The sequence below is a fragment of the Anguilla rostrata genome, chromosome 3 (genome assembly GCF_018555375.3).
Source record: "Anguilla rostrata isolate EN2019 chromosome 3, ASM1855537v3, whole genome shotgun sequence".
Taxonomy (NCBI): domain Eukaryota; kingdom Metazoa; phylum Chordata; class Actinopteri; order Anguilliformes; family Anguillidae; genus Anguilla; species Anguilla rostrata.
In genome coordinates this window covers 23,908,721-23,923,332 of record NC_057935.1, presented here as the reverse complement: position 1 = coordinate 23,923,332, position 14,612 = coordinate 23,908,721, and the positions used below count along the sequence as shown (strand labels likewise).

Here is a 14,612-nt window from a genome sequence, read left to right as displayed (position 1 = left end):
AATAAATCCCTGTGAGCAGCCGATTAGCTTTCCGCGACAGGTTTCTTCAAGGGACACACCTTAGAGTAAAGAGGAAAATACGGCGCATTACGGCATGTTTGTTGTGAGAAAAAAAACAAAAAAAAACAAAACTAAATTTCAGTAAGCCTAATTTATATTTCACATCTAAAACCCTTCTAAATCATTGGAAAGTTACCTGTGGTGGTTCCCGGGATATATTTAGAGATACTATGATTTCACAATCGCGGAATGGATAGGCCACTAGTTGTCTAGCAAACGGTTTTTTCTTTTTCTTTTTTTTTTCAGTCTGCCGGCTGCTCCCAGGACGTGGTCGCCGTTTCCTTTGTCCTCCTTATTTTGGATAAATAAATAAATAAATAAATAAATAAATAAAATCAGCTCTTCCCGTGAGCAGTAGGCCTACCCGCTAACTGCGCACATGATGAAGGCTGCAGATAAAATAGTCTATTTGCAACGGACACTTTTGGGAATGGCTTACAATCCTTAAAGCGTAACATGAAATAGTTATTCACTGATCATTCGTTTCTTATTTTACACACGCGCCCGCGCGCCCACACACACACACACACACACACAAATGCACACACACGCATGAACGCATACACACACGCATGCACGCACACGCCAGCTTAAAATAGTCAGGGCTCACGCAGAAGGAAAAGATTTACTTTTTCATCACTTTTTATTATATTTCTATATTCAGCAGTTCTTGAAACTCGATACAAGAATGGCATGAAGTCTCTTAATTTTGGACAGAAACACATTTAACAACTGTTCATGTTTGGCTCATAATTGTACACATTTCTAGTAAAGAAACATTCTTTATAAATATTGTTGTATCTGTGGAAAGTAAATACTTTAATTTAATTACACATAGATAAATATGACTGCTGATATTTACAAAAGGATTCAATAATTACCGAAAATTACCGGCACGTGTTTATTTTTTCCACATTTTTTCCCAAAATATTTAACAATCGAAGCTTGCAAAGCACAAAACGTCACGAGTTAAACCCAGCAAACGAAAATTACATTCACGAGAAAGTATTCTGTCTGTTTACGTTGTGTTAACTTTGGCACAGTTTCCTGTTTATAGTTGTTTTACAATCAAGTTGCCGTATTGGGATCACAATATTGAACTGTATAATACAGACGCATCACAACATGTGCACTAAAGGCCTGTTTCATGAACAGCTACCACTGAAAGAACACTTATAGACTACGTCAAATACAGAAAAATACAACCACGAAAAAGAGGGCAAGTAAGTATTTATTATTTACAAATTTTAAATACATTTGTGACCATCTGGTTATTGTATGCACAAAGAAATATCCTGATGTAGAATAGACAAATGTTACGACTGCAGAGGTGGATGTCTTCGGACACGTCTTCGATGATCTGGTATCCTTTATGTTATCGTCTTCTGTTCAGTGATTTTCTTTTAGATTCCGAAGATTCTGTCCTAAACATACCACTCACTAAAATTGGAAGTTAGGCTGTTGTGTCCGTTGTTACTGTGAACCGCTGACGCGGGAGACAAGTTGTTGGTACTTTGGGTTTCAGTAGACGGAGACACCAAGCCTGGGGGCGTCGCGGATTCATAGCCAGAGCTGCCAGCGGGTGAGGACTCGGACCCGGGAGCAGAGGATTCGTGAACCTGAAACGAACACATAAGACACAAAATTAATTATTACTCTGAAAACACACACACTCTCTCTCTCTCTCTCTCACACACACACACACAGTTTACTCCCTATTTAACCATTTATCCAGCGCGCCATGTCATACTTACTTTCATGTGCTTCCTGAGGGAACTGGGGTGAGTGTATGACTTGTCGCACATTTTGCACAGATATGGTTTGTCAGAAGTGTGAACGTGCATGTGCTTCTTTCGGTCACTGCTATTTGCAAAGCGCCTGTCGCAGCCCTCGAACTCACACTGGAACGGTTTCTCTCCTGTAGAAAAATCAAAGGAAGCAAATTAGTCTAATAAAGGCCTATTATGGCAAATAATCTTGAATTATGTTTTGATGAGCAGCATCAACCGTTACAAAAAAATAAAAATAAAGCATTTGTGACGTGCTAACCGGGTCATGGCATGTTTAAAAGACATATAAGGCACTGATTGCAACGCGAACATAATACTATTCAAAATGCTTAAAAAGCACTGAATACTGTAATGTAAATAAATATTCTAAAGCACAATGATTCATACCCCGTTTAAACATGGTGTGATTTCAAAGAACGAGTTCCCAAGGAAAAGGTTTTCCAGACACACCAGTGAGTTTTCCGGATTAACGCACGTGACTCACAACTCAAGCTTTCTGTGACTTGAAGTAGAAGCAAAATATAAATGTTGCAAAAGGGAATTAAACATGGCCGAACAACGAAAAGCATTTTCTTCGCTAAATATCTATGTTGTGCCACAGCTATATTGCACTTCCTAAAATGAGGCATACCATTTTGGGAAACATTGCAGCGTACTTCATTTTTGAGAGGATTACACGTGCAAAATCCTGTACTGACAAGGTAAATGTTTGAATCAGCCTGTTTAACACCGACTACCAATGGAATAAGGCTATATTCCGAATGCCTTAAATAAGGAATAATCAGAAACAACAATATTATTGGGTCTGTGTGTGTGGAATTAATAGATGGAAGCACATTGTTTCTGAACAGTCAGATTCAAGGCTTTATTTGCATTTTTATAATGAAGAATTCATTTATTTAATCACGTTTTCTTGCAAGTAAATGTATGTAAATGTATTTACAAGCATCCAAGCAAACGAATATCACACAATAACCAGTTATCATTCAGCAACTCAGGTATGATATATCTACTATAATTCATGATAGCCAGAAATTGTCTTTGACATATTACATAATACATTTTTTTTCCTAATTAATTACTATTTATTTATAATATTGCACTTATTCCGCACTACACCGATATGGCTGTAATCCGTTTCTTACATTCCATGTCCAAAGGACATTTACTAACGATTGTATTGTTTCAACATTTGGAACACCAATCACTCCACGTTTTACCTATTTTGTGAAAGTAAAATTAAAAAACTACTTGACAGTTATTGCTACATTCTTACGCTACCTCGTTTCATCCTAAATGCATGAGAAAGGCCTGCGTGCATGGGCCAGAGCTCAATAAATTCAGATCTTTCCAGACAAAACTACAGCAGCTGCCGCCATACCATCCAGGGTAGCCTACTGCGAGAAAAAAAAAATACATTAAAAAAGTCTGAAATTACCTGTATGCGTTCGCTTGTGGATCTTCAGGTTTTCCGATCGTGCGAAAACCTTCCCACATCCAGGGAACGGGCAGGGAAATGGTTTTTCTCCCGTGTGCACCCTAATGTGATTGACCAGTTTATATTTCGCTTTAAAGGGTTTACTCTCTCGCGGACACTCTTCCCAGAAGCAGATGTGGTTGCTCTGCTCTGGTCCCCCTACGTGCTCCACAGAGACGTGGGTGACCAGCTCGTGCATGGTGCTGAAAGTTTTATTACAACTTTTCTTCGGGTTGCTGAGCTGTTCCTGGTCGATCCACTTGCAGATCAACTCCTGTTTAATACACTGCTGTCGCATGTAGCGGAAGAAGGCACCAGGGTGGTGATGGGCTGCCATGTTCATACCCATGTTCATGGAGCTATACTGATTGTGAAGTTGGGCTGCAGAGTAGGGGTCGGTCCTGGGACTGGATACCTGGTGATATTGATCCGGTCGCCCGAACACTTCACCCGGTAGTCCCAGTCGCATTTGTCCATTTAAAACATTTGGAGAGCCGTGGGATCCATGTTGGTCGTGGATTCCTGGGAACAATAAGTGGCCTTGGCCGTCTGTGTGGGAGTGATGCAGAGAGCCCGCTGTGGGGCCGAATATGGAATGTTGGCTGCTGGTTGGAGAGGATTCGCCGAAGCTGCGGCTGCGAAAGAGAAAGTCCCGGGTAGAGTTGAAAGGCGAACTAGCGTACGACGTGACATGAGCTGCATGCGCACCCAAAGCCGCAGCGGGATAACCAGCTGCTTGAGAGGTAAAGGCAGAGCTCTGTCCGGGAGAGAGATCGTGGTTCAGTTTAAACGCGCCCATATGCGCTGAATCGACAAAGGTATTCTGTGTTAAACTCAAGTCTCTGTCTTGCATTTCGCTTGATGAATGGTGCCTGGAAAATGTACCAACCCCCAAACCAGGGAACTGGTGACCAGCGTCCAGTAACATTGTTTCTCAATGAATTAGGGTTATGTTCAAACCAACTATATGCGTACCAGCAAGTCACATTTAACCGTACGTAAAAAGATTAAATATATAATGTATTGCCTTTTATGGAAGTCAAGCATTCCGAAAGAACAAAATCCCACATTGGGATAAATTCGAAGTGACGATCCTCTGACAGAAAAACACAATCAATCACTTGTCGTAGCAACCACTTACACGGTCTCGCAGTTAACTTACAATCCCCGTTAAAAGATATGGAATCATTCCGGCGGCTTTCCCAGCAATATCGGAGAAGTTACGCTGGTTCCTTTTCACAAAACAGCAATATGTAAACCCCCTGACTAGATTTTCTTCACACAGCGTCTTGGTGCATCGTATACTGCTGATCCTATATGGGTATTTATCTTTCGTTTGTCTGCGTATCACAGAGGGTCTGTTCCTCAGTGGAATGGCAATTTCTGATCTTACGCCCCTTTAACTGAAGACCGGTCATTCACGCGCCACAGTCTCATTGGTCACTACACCTCATCAATCCCAGGTAAACCACCAATCACGGGTATCCATTTCGCTACTTATAGTCGTTCGCATTTCCCCTTGACAATTACCGCCTACTTTTTCCCCCCCTTTTCCCAAAAAGGATTCTCTGGAAAGAGATAAACAACATACTTTTGGTTATGATCTTTGATTTTATAGATAAAGCAAGTTCGCTGGTCTTTATATTGGAGCACAATCTGGCTAAACTTTTGTATTTAATGAACATAGTTTCCATCAATTAAATCGATGTACACATTCACATACGTGAAATAATTTACTAAATAGTAGAATTACTTGGTAAACAGGCTGCATTTTAATTAAACAACTGAAACTATGAAATATATGCGGAAATAAACTCGTTTGTGCGGTTACATGTACTTTTAAGTATCCACCCATTTCAATCCACTGAATGCCCAATATAAAATGTAGTAGGCCTAATTCATTTAAAAAAAATCTTACTTAGAATGAATATTAAACGTGACCGTTAATGATATTGCATTGCAATGGAAGGTGTTTAATTGTTTCTTATGACATACATATTGATGTTAATTAGTGTGACAAAAAGCATGCTAGCTATGTATTATGTGCATACACTGATTTGTTAATTTGAAACTCTCCAGTTTTGGTCGTGCTAATACACATACAAGTGTAAAATTAATTTCGAACATTTTTACTGAGTTTGCTTCGTTGAAAAAAATAGTCGTGTGGTGTCTAATTTTCCCAATATCTCAGTATGTTTCTTGATTATAACACTCCTGCTTAGGCTATTATTCTTTTAACCAGTGCAATATTATGACAAAAATACACATTCCCTTCTGCACTCACTCGCGCGCAAGAGCCCATGGAGGCTCGCACACTAGGATTAGTAAATAACGCACGCTAACTTTCAGTAAGTTAAAAGTGCTTGTTTTGAAATCTTAAAACACGTAATTCCACTGTTTGGATAGTGGGCTACATCTTATTCAGTAACCCTTACCTTATAAACGAATCAATTATGGAGTCTCACACGTCAGCAGATAAAAAGTTATGTTAGATTTATTTTAATTCATTTGAAGGCTTGGAACGTTCAGTTAAACGACGCACCGTTGCGCATGCAATCTGGTTGCCACACATTCACGAGAACCTTTCTAAAGTAAATGCCACGTTTAATGGCGGTGCTTTTCCTTAAAATCCCAAGAAGCTCAATGAAAAACCGAACAATGTGTTATTATTGCAGTTTACTTACACTTTAAAGGGATTCTAACAGTGTCCTGTCCCATCAGACCAAACTTTCACTCCACTCTGTAGCCTCCAGTCCCTCCAACCAGTAAACAATAATGAAGAGGCAACTGCATGTAAAACTTTTGAATTCTGTCTCTCCAGACTCCAAGCCCTGCATTCCAGTTATGTACCATTCTTCTTAGACTCCATTTCTACTCTCTCTGCAGGAATCGTAGGGGCTGATCCAAGTTCAAAGCCACGTCCCCCCGACCCCTTTAAGATGTGCTTCATTTCTGCACAAAACCACAAAACCCCTGCCCCTTGTCACTGGGTGTTGGCGGGAGCGGGCGGGAGCGGGGGGGGGGGGTTATAGGGAAGAAAGAAAGCAACCCGCCAGCTGTTCATTTCGGCAGATTCCAATTTCAATTGGCTTCTACCGACAAGGAACTAGTGAAAGTACTTATTTTAAAATAAGACATTACTAGTTATTATGCTCACTATTTTGCACACAAACCTGTAGTATTCACGCAAGTGCATATAGATATTCAACTATTTTAGGAAGTGTTGCTCTAACCATATTTCAATACCGGCGATCTTCAAAAATGCGCAGTCACGATTAAGAGATTAATAACAGACTATTATGATTCAAAGACACATTTACATCCGCTCCAAGTTATTATAGGCCTATATGTCTGTTGAATTGCACTATGCCGCATTTTTCGTTCTCAGGTCTGACGAATACATGGCATTATTCGCAGCCGTTCTTATCCAGGGCGACTTTCACAAAATACAAGATACATACGCGAAGGGAATAGTTTTAAAAATCACTACTCGCTGACAGTTGTAGCTACGTTACGCCATAAAGCGTTTGAGGTGTGAATGAGCATGTAGCTTCCTCTCATACACGCACCCAGACACTAGAAACAAGATACGCGCGCGCGCCCACACACGCACACACATTTTTACATGCAAGCAGAGAGAGAGAGAGAGAGAGAGAGAGAGAGAGAGAGAGAGAGAGAGAGAGAGAGAGAGAGAGAGAGAGAGAGAGAACACGTTTTAAATAAGGATCGGGAACACACATACATGCATACATACATACATACATTGAATCATTGTTCTGAGTAGATGCAGTTATTAAGAATGTAACAAAATTTACAGAGTGATTAGCAACTGATTAAGCATTGTGACCTGTTTAAGTATTTGATAGAAACACTACTTAAACATTACAAAAATGAAGCAAGTTCTTCTCGATTCAAGTGTGATGTTATGGGAAATGATGTCCAAAACGACAGCAGTGCATCGATTACATATAATCCCCAAATTTGGATGTTTCATTAGATTTGTTTGCCAGAGTCCTGAATCCAAACACAATACTTGCACTTGCATGAAACTCACTAGATAGATAATTCGAGTGTGTTTATTATTAATTTATTGTGTACATCGTCATTACGAACTTTCAACTATGGGGCATATTTAAGTGTGTGTTTTTTGTCACTTTATGATTCAAATGACACACACAATGAGGTGTACGTGGTACTATACATTGCTATTCTTTCATTCATTCGGTCGTGCGTACATACTGGTGACATATGTTGTGGTAGAACGTACTTGGAACGCTACCAGTGCTGTGTATGAATACGTTGAAGTTTGAAGGTTAGGATTCAGTACTAAGAAAAATTTTAAGTGTCTATTTTCTTGTTGATATGTATATAGTCTGCTGTGATGGTGAGTGAAAGGGGCCTTTAAGTTAAGACATTAAATCGATGACAGAAATGCATCATGCTGAGTTTATCATGGATCCTGAAGGTTGTCCTGGTACCATAAAGCACAGCAGTATCCAGGTTTATTGAAATCCTTTTCCATCCTTGAGTAAAACGGTGCAAGTGAATACACTGACTTATACGCGCCACTGCCTATTTGTGCATTCCTGTCCTCAATACATATATACTGAAATATAAATTAAATGTAAAACACCGATTAATTCGCTTTAATTATATATGCCAGTCCAATCAATCATGTTTCTACAGTAGGCATAGCCCATTACAAACAATCCAAATAAATCCTCACCGGGCAGACGCTCTCAGAAAATTTTGATTCAGCGCTTTATGGTGTTGAAAGATTTCCTCACTTTCATCATGCTTCGCTAATTTTCCAGAACCGTGGTTCAGTATTAATTAGAATATTAATATCGCGCGTCTTGCCTAAAAATAAGTGCCCTGAATATGTAGGCTAATCTAAGTATTAAACTAAAGTTCTGTGTGACGTGGAACAGCCCCCTTCAGGTTTCAATTAATAAAATGAACATGCATAATAAACAAGATCATGTATTACACGGAGAGTACAATTAAAGAGCAAAAAATGAAGTTTTAATGCGAGAGACTCACAAATATTGAATTTTCGTTTGCACCTTTTTGTACACACCCTTCTCAGTAGTTAAAACTTAAGAATGCGTTCGTAAAAGTGCTTCATGTTGACATTAAAATTAAGGGGGCCAAACCAAATTAAGGAAGAACAAGATTTAATGTGGAAATTAATGGAGGCCTATGGTTCAAGTAACTTCAGATAAATATTATACTAATTATTAACATTATGAACTAATCATTTCACATAATTCATCAAATTAAAGCTTCTGGGGCGTAACCGATGCCAAAAGCATATGCATTGCACGTTAAGCGTAATAATAAAGCGCAATAATATCACTTCGACATCTTTTTATTTTTTATTCTAGCCTATAAATTTCAAGACGTTCCCAAATAGTAACATAGACATGGCATGGCATACTATGTCATTATATAAGCAAATGTAACTGAATTTAATCTGTATTTCCAACGGCGCAGAGAAAATACCTACACATCTATCGACATGGGGAATGCCCACTCTGTGTAGGATTAAAAGCGTAAATAATGCTAATGTAAAATGTACACGAGGCCTCAGCATCTTAAGTTTACTCCCTGTAACCGTTTGAAATAGATTTTCAAAGACAAAGACACACGTGCCCCCCCCCCCCCCCTTTCACACACGCACGCACGCACACGCACACACACACACAAGCGCGCGCACGAACACAATTACAAAAAATACTGAAAAGTGTCAGGAATTATAAGATAACAAAATTGTAATAAAGCAAACAGCTGTTTCGGTAAAATTATTTTATTTTATCCTTATGGGTGTGTGCCAAATAAACGTATAAACATATTTGTTGCTAACTTTGAGATTATAACTTTTGGAGACAGCAGTGATAAAGGGAGTGAGGGGGCGGATTCCCGCTGTGCCTTTTGCGTTGAAAGATAGCCAATCGCCTCCTTCCTTTCGCTGCCATTCATCGAACTCCGTCCAATACTCGCAGTGCCATTTCTAAATCGTGTTCCCCACTGCGTCTTCCAACTGTTGTATGTTCTGTCGATCGGTTCAGGACGGAGTGAGAAAGCGAGAAAGCAATGTTAGAAGCGGGAAAAAAGTTAAATACGGCTACATAAAGATATTTTTTTAATGTGCAGGGGAAAACACAGTGAATGTGGATGGGCTTGACTTTGTGCGTATGGAGACGCCTTTGAACAAGAGGCACCCGACGCTAAGATTAGCAGATTTGGCAGCAGCTCAAACCCTTCCTCATCAGAATATGACAGGCCTCCTGGGGATAGGGGGACATCACCCTCACTCCAACTATGCCCGACTCCACCCGGGGGACACGGGCAGCGACCCCGGAGTGGCACTCACTCCATTTGGACCCGAGCACATGGCACAGACAAATGCTCCAAAACTTAGTACATCTCAACACACTCAAAGCCACCCCGAAGCCCATACCGCGGTATCTTTCACCACTTCTGAGAAAACATTTAGTTTCCCTGCGGCTCACCCCCACCTAGGTTACACCACCAGCAGAGACTACGTTCTCACGAGAGATCTTTCAGCCTCTGCTATGCACACGCTTGGCGATCGGCATAGTTCCGCCTCCTCTTCTCGTCGACATGGCACGTTTCTTTCTCCAACAGGTGCTTACGGGCACGCAGAAGGTGGTACCCATTCACTTTTTCCGGGACTTCAAGATCAAGTCGCCTCAGGTTCCCACTCGCATAGTGCTCTGAACGGGCAGCTGCACCTGAGTTTTCCGGGGGACATTTATGGCAGGCCAGAACATTTCGGTCACAGGCCCGAACACTACGGACCTTCTCTGTTCGGCTACAACTCCATGAACTTAAATGGGAATGTTGCTTCGACTCCTCATGCAGCCACAGGGGCGTTTTTGAAGTACATGAGACAGCCCATCAAACAAGAGTTAATCTGCAAATGGATTGACCAGGAAAAACCTTCAAAGAAGCCATGCAACAAAACTTTCAGCACCATGCATGATTTGGTTAACCACGTTACCGTAGCGCACGTTGGGGGACCGGAGCAGAGCAGTCATGTTTGTTTTTGGGAGGAATGTCCGCGAGACGGCAAAGCTTTTAAGGCAAAGTACAAACTGATAAATCACATACGAGTTCACACTGGAGAAAAACCATTCCCGTGTCCTTTCCCTGGTTGCGGAAAAGTATTCGCTCGTTCGGAAAACCTCAAGATCCACAAGAGGACGCACACAGGTTAGTTAAAAAGTGCTATCAAGTGCAGACCACGCAACAAAACACGAGGCAGTTGATAAATAACGTAGCCTAAGCCACGCATTCAGGAAGATGGCGATATACAAAATACTTGGGCATTGTACAAGCTTCAACGCACATCGTATTCATTATTGTTCCATTGTCTTCCCGTGTCATGTAGAACAGGTTTCATTATCTTAATATAAATTAAACCTAAATTAGTTACTTATTTTACCTTCATTTTAGATTAGATTCATTTTCTGGACAACTATCTGTGTGTTGTTTAATCTTTTGATTTTATGTATTTATTTATTGCTTTTACTGCACCCTTACAGGGGCAAGTTCAAGCTATCAGGCCATCCAACGCTTAAAAGCTTTTCATTTCCCATCCCAAATGTGCGTGTGTGCTCGCATGTGTGTTTTAGATTTCAGAAAATATCCACTGAAAGGATATCTCACGAAAGGTGCTTACTTAACTTTATATGCCAACAACATTCATAATTTTGAACATGCGTGCTTTCTCGTGATGTCAAAAAAGTTCTAGCTGGCGGTGCACTTTGAAATAGCCACCAATAGGTTCACAATCAAAGTATTGTTCAACGTGTTGAAAGGTTCGTATGCCTACTAAAACAGGATGCTATGAAGGGCGGTTAATCTGTTATCTACTGAAACAGTCGGGGGATTACATTACATATTAACATTATATTTTAAGTGTCACGTACAGTAAGCTATGTCTGCTGTAGGAAAAGGAGAATCGCTGACGAAAATGACGTGAAGCACACACGGAACAATACTGGCTGCAACAACATACCATTTACGTGAGGGGGCGGAGGCTGAATGTAAATTGTGTAGTGGATCAAAATTATGGCAGGCAAAAATTTTAGTGCGAAATTGAAATAACCTCACCTGTAATTCGAAACGACAACTGAAATATGATAGTGCTTATCAGGCTACCATTAATTTGATTCAGACGATTGAAAAGTATAATGCTTTTTGAATAAAAACAGAGATTTTAACTCACGCAGGATATTAGTATTGTATAGCTCAAAAGCACAAATTTAATATGTCGTTTATACTGGTAATGTTGTACCTTCGGTAATGTAAGACCGAAGGTACAACTTTAGACTTGCAATAGATGCCTGGATAGATAGCGCTTTTGCTACTGTTCTCTTTACTTTTGCCATCCGTGTAGACTACTTCGGGTTTATTTTTCCTATTTTGAGGTTAGATGGGTTGTCTTGTATCTTTTTAAATATATACTCAAATGCATTCCCTGCGTATTGTTTAATGTAATATATTTATTATTAATCAATTCATGTGTTATCTATCTGTCCCTCAAAAAAAATAATTTGTAATATATCTATCTATCTATGTTTGGTTTTTGCATGAGTGGAGACTGAATACTTAACCTGTACACATATCTAACTGTCCTACTCCCCCCCCCCTTTTTAATTTTTTCATTTTTTTCTTAGGAGAGAAGCCATTTAAGTGTGAATTTGAAGGGTGTGACAGGAAATTCGCAAACAGTAGTGACAGGAAGAAGCACTCTCACGTCCATACGAGTGACAAACCTTACTACTGCAAAGTAAGAGGCTGTGACAAGTCTTACACACACCCCAGTTCCTTGAGGAAACACATGAAAGTTCACTGCAAATTCCCCCCACCCCCTTGTGCGAACACAGAGTCATACCACTCGTCGACGGCTCACAGAGACACCCTCTCCCCAATCTCCGAGACTCACAGGTGCCATTCTGCAAGTCTCTCGCCTCCGGTTGCCAATCTCAATGAATGGTACGTGTGTCAAGGAAAAGCAGGGCCGAACCATCCTCACGGCCCGTTCAGTGATGTTCCGACGTCGGACTCGGAAGCGGAGGAAGCTTTCAGGAACTCGGACCCAAAGACAATGATTTAATATTGACATAGAAAATGCAAAGGCAAATGTTGCTAAAATATTGCACCAATTGCAGAAAATGCGGCAAGTTCACGGAAAATATAAGGATATCAGTAAGTCCTGAAAGGGAACAGGAAACAATTGAGAAATCAAATTGTAAAGGACAACAACAATTGAAATATACCATCACTAAAATAAATAAATAAATAAATAAATAAATATCCGAGGCATGGAAAGCATCTCTGGTTGACGATTGACGATTTATGAAAACGATGACTACTGAACATCAGAAGCCGGCAAAAGCCATGGCATAGCATAACGTTATATGAATATGAACATTCCGCACAAATCAACCTTGACAGTGAACACACAAATATACTTCGCGTTCATATTAATGCTGTCCTGGCCTTTGACACTATTCAATCATAACTGACTGGATGATAGGATGACTTGGTCTTATGTTTTATCTCATCACTATCCACTATCAGTCTTCAATCAGATTGATCCATCAATTTCTCAAGCACGATAAGAACGTTTACCATCTTTTGGGATAGTGCAACTTTAACGTTGCTATGAATACATATAGCTCCTCACATACAAACTGACACAATAATGATAATATTTCATCTTATTATTTTTATTTTAATTATTTACTAATTCAAAACTATTGTGAACATATTACAGGTAAGAGGTATGACAAATGATATCTAAAAAAATTTAACATTCACAACTCGCATGATCCAATGTCTGCATAGGTTACTGATAAGAAAGCAACGGTAAATGGGAGCGTATCAAGGTCAACACAGCAGGCTTCGTTCCTCTAAATGTGGGCTAAATTACAAATGATTTTGTGCTGTATTTAAAAAAAATAAAATAATATATTATACAAAACAAATTTAAAAATCATCGTTATAGGCTAAGAATACTAATTTGTCATTTGAGACCCTAAATATGTAAAATTGACGGGGGTGTCCCTGACAGACTTGTATATAATGGCATTGGTGGTCATGAAAGTACAAAATATGCATTTTGAAAGTTGTAATTAATTTAGTGGTGTAACGTTTTCCTAAAATTGCATGTACCAAAGGTTATTAATACTGGTTTTGGTGACATCTAGTGATTCTTATATTTGTGGACTGTACAACTGACATTCATGTCTTGCATGGCTTAGCGTGTTAATGTGGAAACGTACTCTCGCATGCCCAGTGTTTTGGGTCAATGTGTCGACTCGTCGAGGTGTATAATGGTATTGTTACTTTTGATGGAAAGAAAAAAAAACTGTTCAAATGTTGATTTTGGAGGTCTTTGGTGTCCATGATAAATACTCATGAAAACATTATCAATGGAAAACTTTAATAAAAGTGGATAGGGTATGAAAATGTTAGTCGTATCGTTTCATGTGCCTGTACCTCAGATAGCATTACTGAAGGATGCAGTTACAGTGTGCAAACGAATACGTCTTAGGCTACAGGGTCAGTTTCTTGGCCAATTGACTCACAGCACCAAGAAAGAGGCGTATTCAATTATACAAGATAAACTTTAAACTATGAAACATATCATGTGCTATATGTAGGGGGGAATGCTTAATTTGTACGGCAATTGATACATCTGCAGCGTAATTCGCATTTAAATTAAGGAACTGATCAACGTGTGAAATTATATAAGACCGAACAAAGGCATTACATGAATGGGTCATAAGAAATATACAAAATACACTTGCCAATAAGCATGGTCTTGTGATGACTAAATAAAAAAATCCCCGTCTAATTTATATTTTTAAAACGCACCATGTCAAATTCAAAGTGTTTCTTATCTAGTCTATAGAACGAAAACCGCCTTGAGACATGCTCGACTTCAAAGTAATCTACTCCCGAGCGGAAGGCTTGGACAACTACATGGCACGTTAGGATTTCTATAGCTATTGGCAAGCAAAGCATTCACAATTGAATATATCAAGTAGGACACCATTTACTGCCACTAAATCGTCAGACATCAAAGCCACCAAAGGTCATTTTCTTTCATGAAGATTCACAAATCTTAACAATCAGTACAATAGTACATTACTATTAAAACACATAAAAGTGGTTGCGTCAATATTTACAAATACAATTTAGCAAAATAGGCCAACATTAGCAAAATTATAGTGAAATTCAAACTT

General features: G+C 39.5%; 2 protein-coding genes across 4 annotated transcripts; one reads left to right on the top strand and one right to left on the bottom strand.

The window, feature by feature from the left end:
• Positions 1–684: 684 nt before the first annotated feature.
• LOC135250529 (zinc finger protein ZIC 2-B-like) lies at positions 685–6,270 on the bottom strand. Of its 2 annotated transcripts, XM_064326889.1 has the most exons (4): positions 6,012–6,270; positions 3,289–3,962; positions 1,815–1,978; positions 685–1,679 (listed from the first exon to the last, which is right to left on the bottom strand). In XM_064326889.1, exons 2-4 carry the CDS (start codon positions 3,794–3,796, stop codon positions 1,485–1,487), a joined length of 867 nt encoding a protein of 288 aa, XP_064182959.1. In that variant the 5' UTR covers positions 3,797–3,962; positions 6,012–6,270; the 3' UTR covers positions 685–1,484. The 2 variants fall into 2 exon arrangements, with proteins under 2 accessions (XP_064182959.1, XP_064182958.1); XM_064326888.1 differs by lacking the exon at positions 6,012–6,270 and having other exon boundaries at positions 3,289–4,965.
• A 3,091-nt stretch (positions 6,271–9,361) lies between these two features.
• On the top strand, positions 9,362–13,833 carry LOC135250528 (zinc finger protein ZIC 5-like). 2 transcript variants are annotated; one of them, XM_064326885.1, is made up of 3 exons: positions 9,362–10,566; positions 12,036–12,148; positions 12,246–13,833. In XM_064326885.1, the coding sequence occupies exons 1-3, from the start codon at positions 9,525–9,527 to the stop codon at positions 12,468–12,470; spliced, it is 1,380 nt and encodes a 459-aa protein (XP_064182955.1). In that variant the 5' UTR covers positions 9,362–9,524; the 3' UTR covers positions 12,471–13,833. The 2 variants fall into 2 exon arrangements, with proteins under 2 accessions (XP_064182955.1, XP_064182954.1); XM_064326884.1 differs by having other exon boundaries at positions 9,366–10,566; positions 12,036–13,833.
• The last annotated feature ends 779 nt before the right edge of the window (positions 13,834–14,612 follow it).

Excerpts from the sequence above, each read along its gene's own strand:
- LOC135250529 (XM_064326888.1), bottom strand. The coding sequence starts at position 4,255 with ATGTTACTGGACGCTGGTCACCAGTTCCCTGGTTTGGGGGTTGGTACA. Across the intron at positions 1,979-3,288 it reads CCACAAGCGAACGCATACAG|GAGAGAAACCGTTCCAGTGT; the intron begins GTAATTTCAGAC and ends ATTTTTCTACAG. Across the intron at positions 1,680-1,814 it reads CCCTCAGGAAGCACATGAAA|GTTCACGAATCCTCTGCTCC; the intron begins GTAAGTATGACA and ends TGTTCGTTTCAG.
- LOC135250528 (XM_064326884.1), top strand. The coding sequence starts at position 9,525 with ATGGAGACGCCTTTGAACAAGAGGCACCCGACGCTAAGATTAGCAGAT. Across the intron at positions 10,567-12,035 it reads CCACAAGAGGACGCACACAG|GAGAGAAGCCATTTAAGTGT; the intron begins GTTAGTTAAAAA and ends TTTTTTTCTTAG.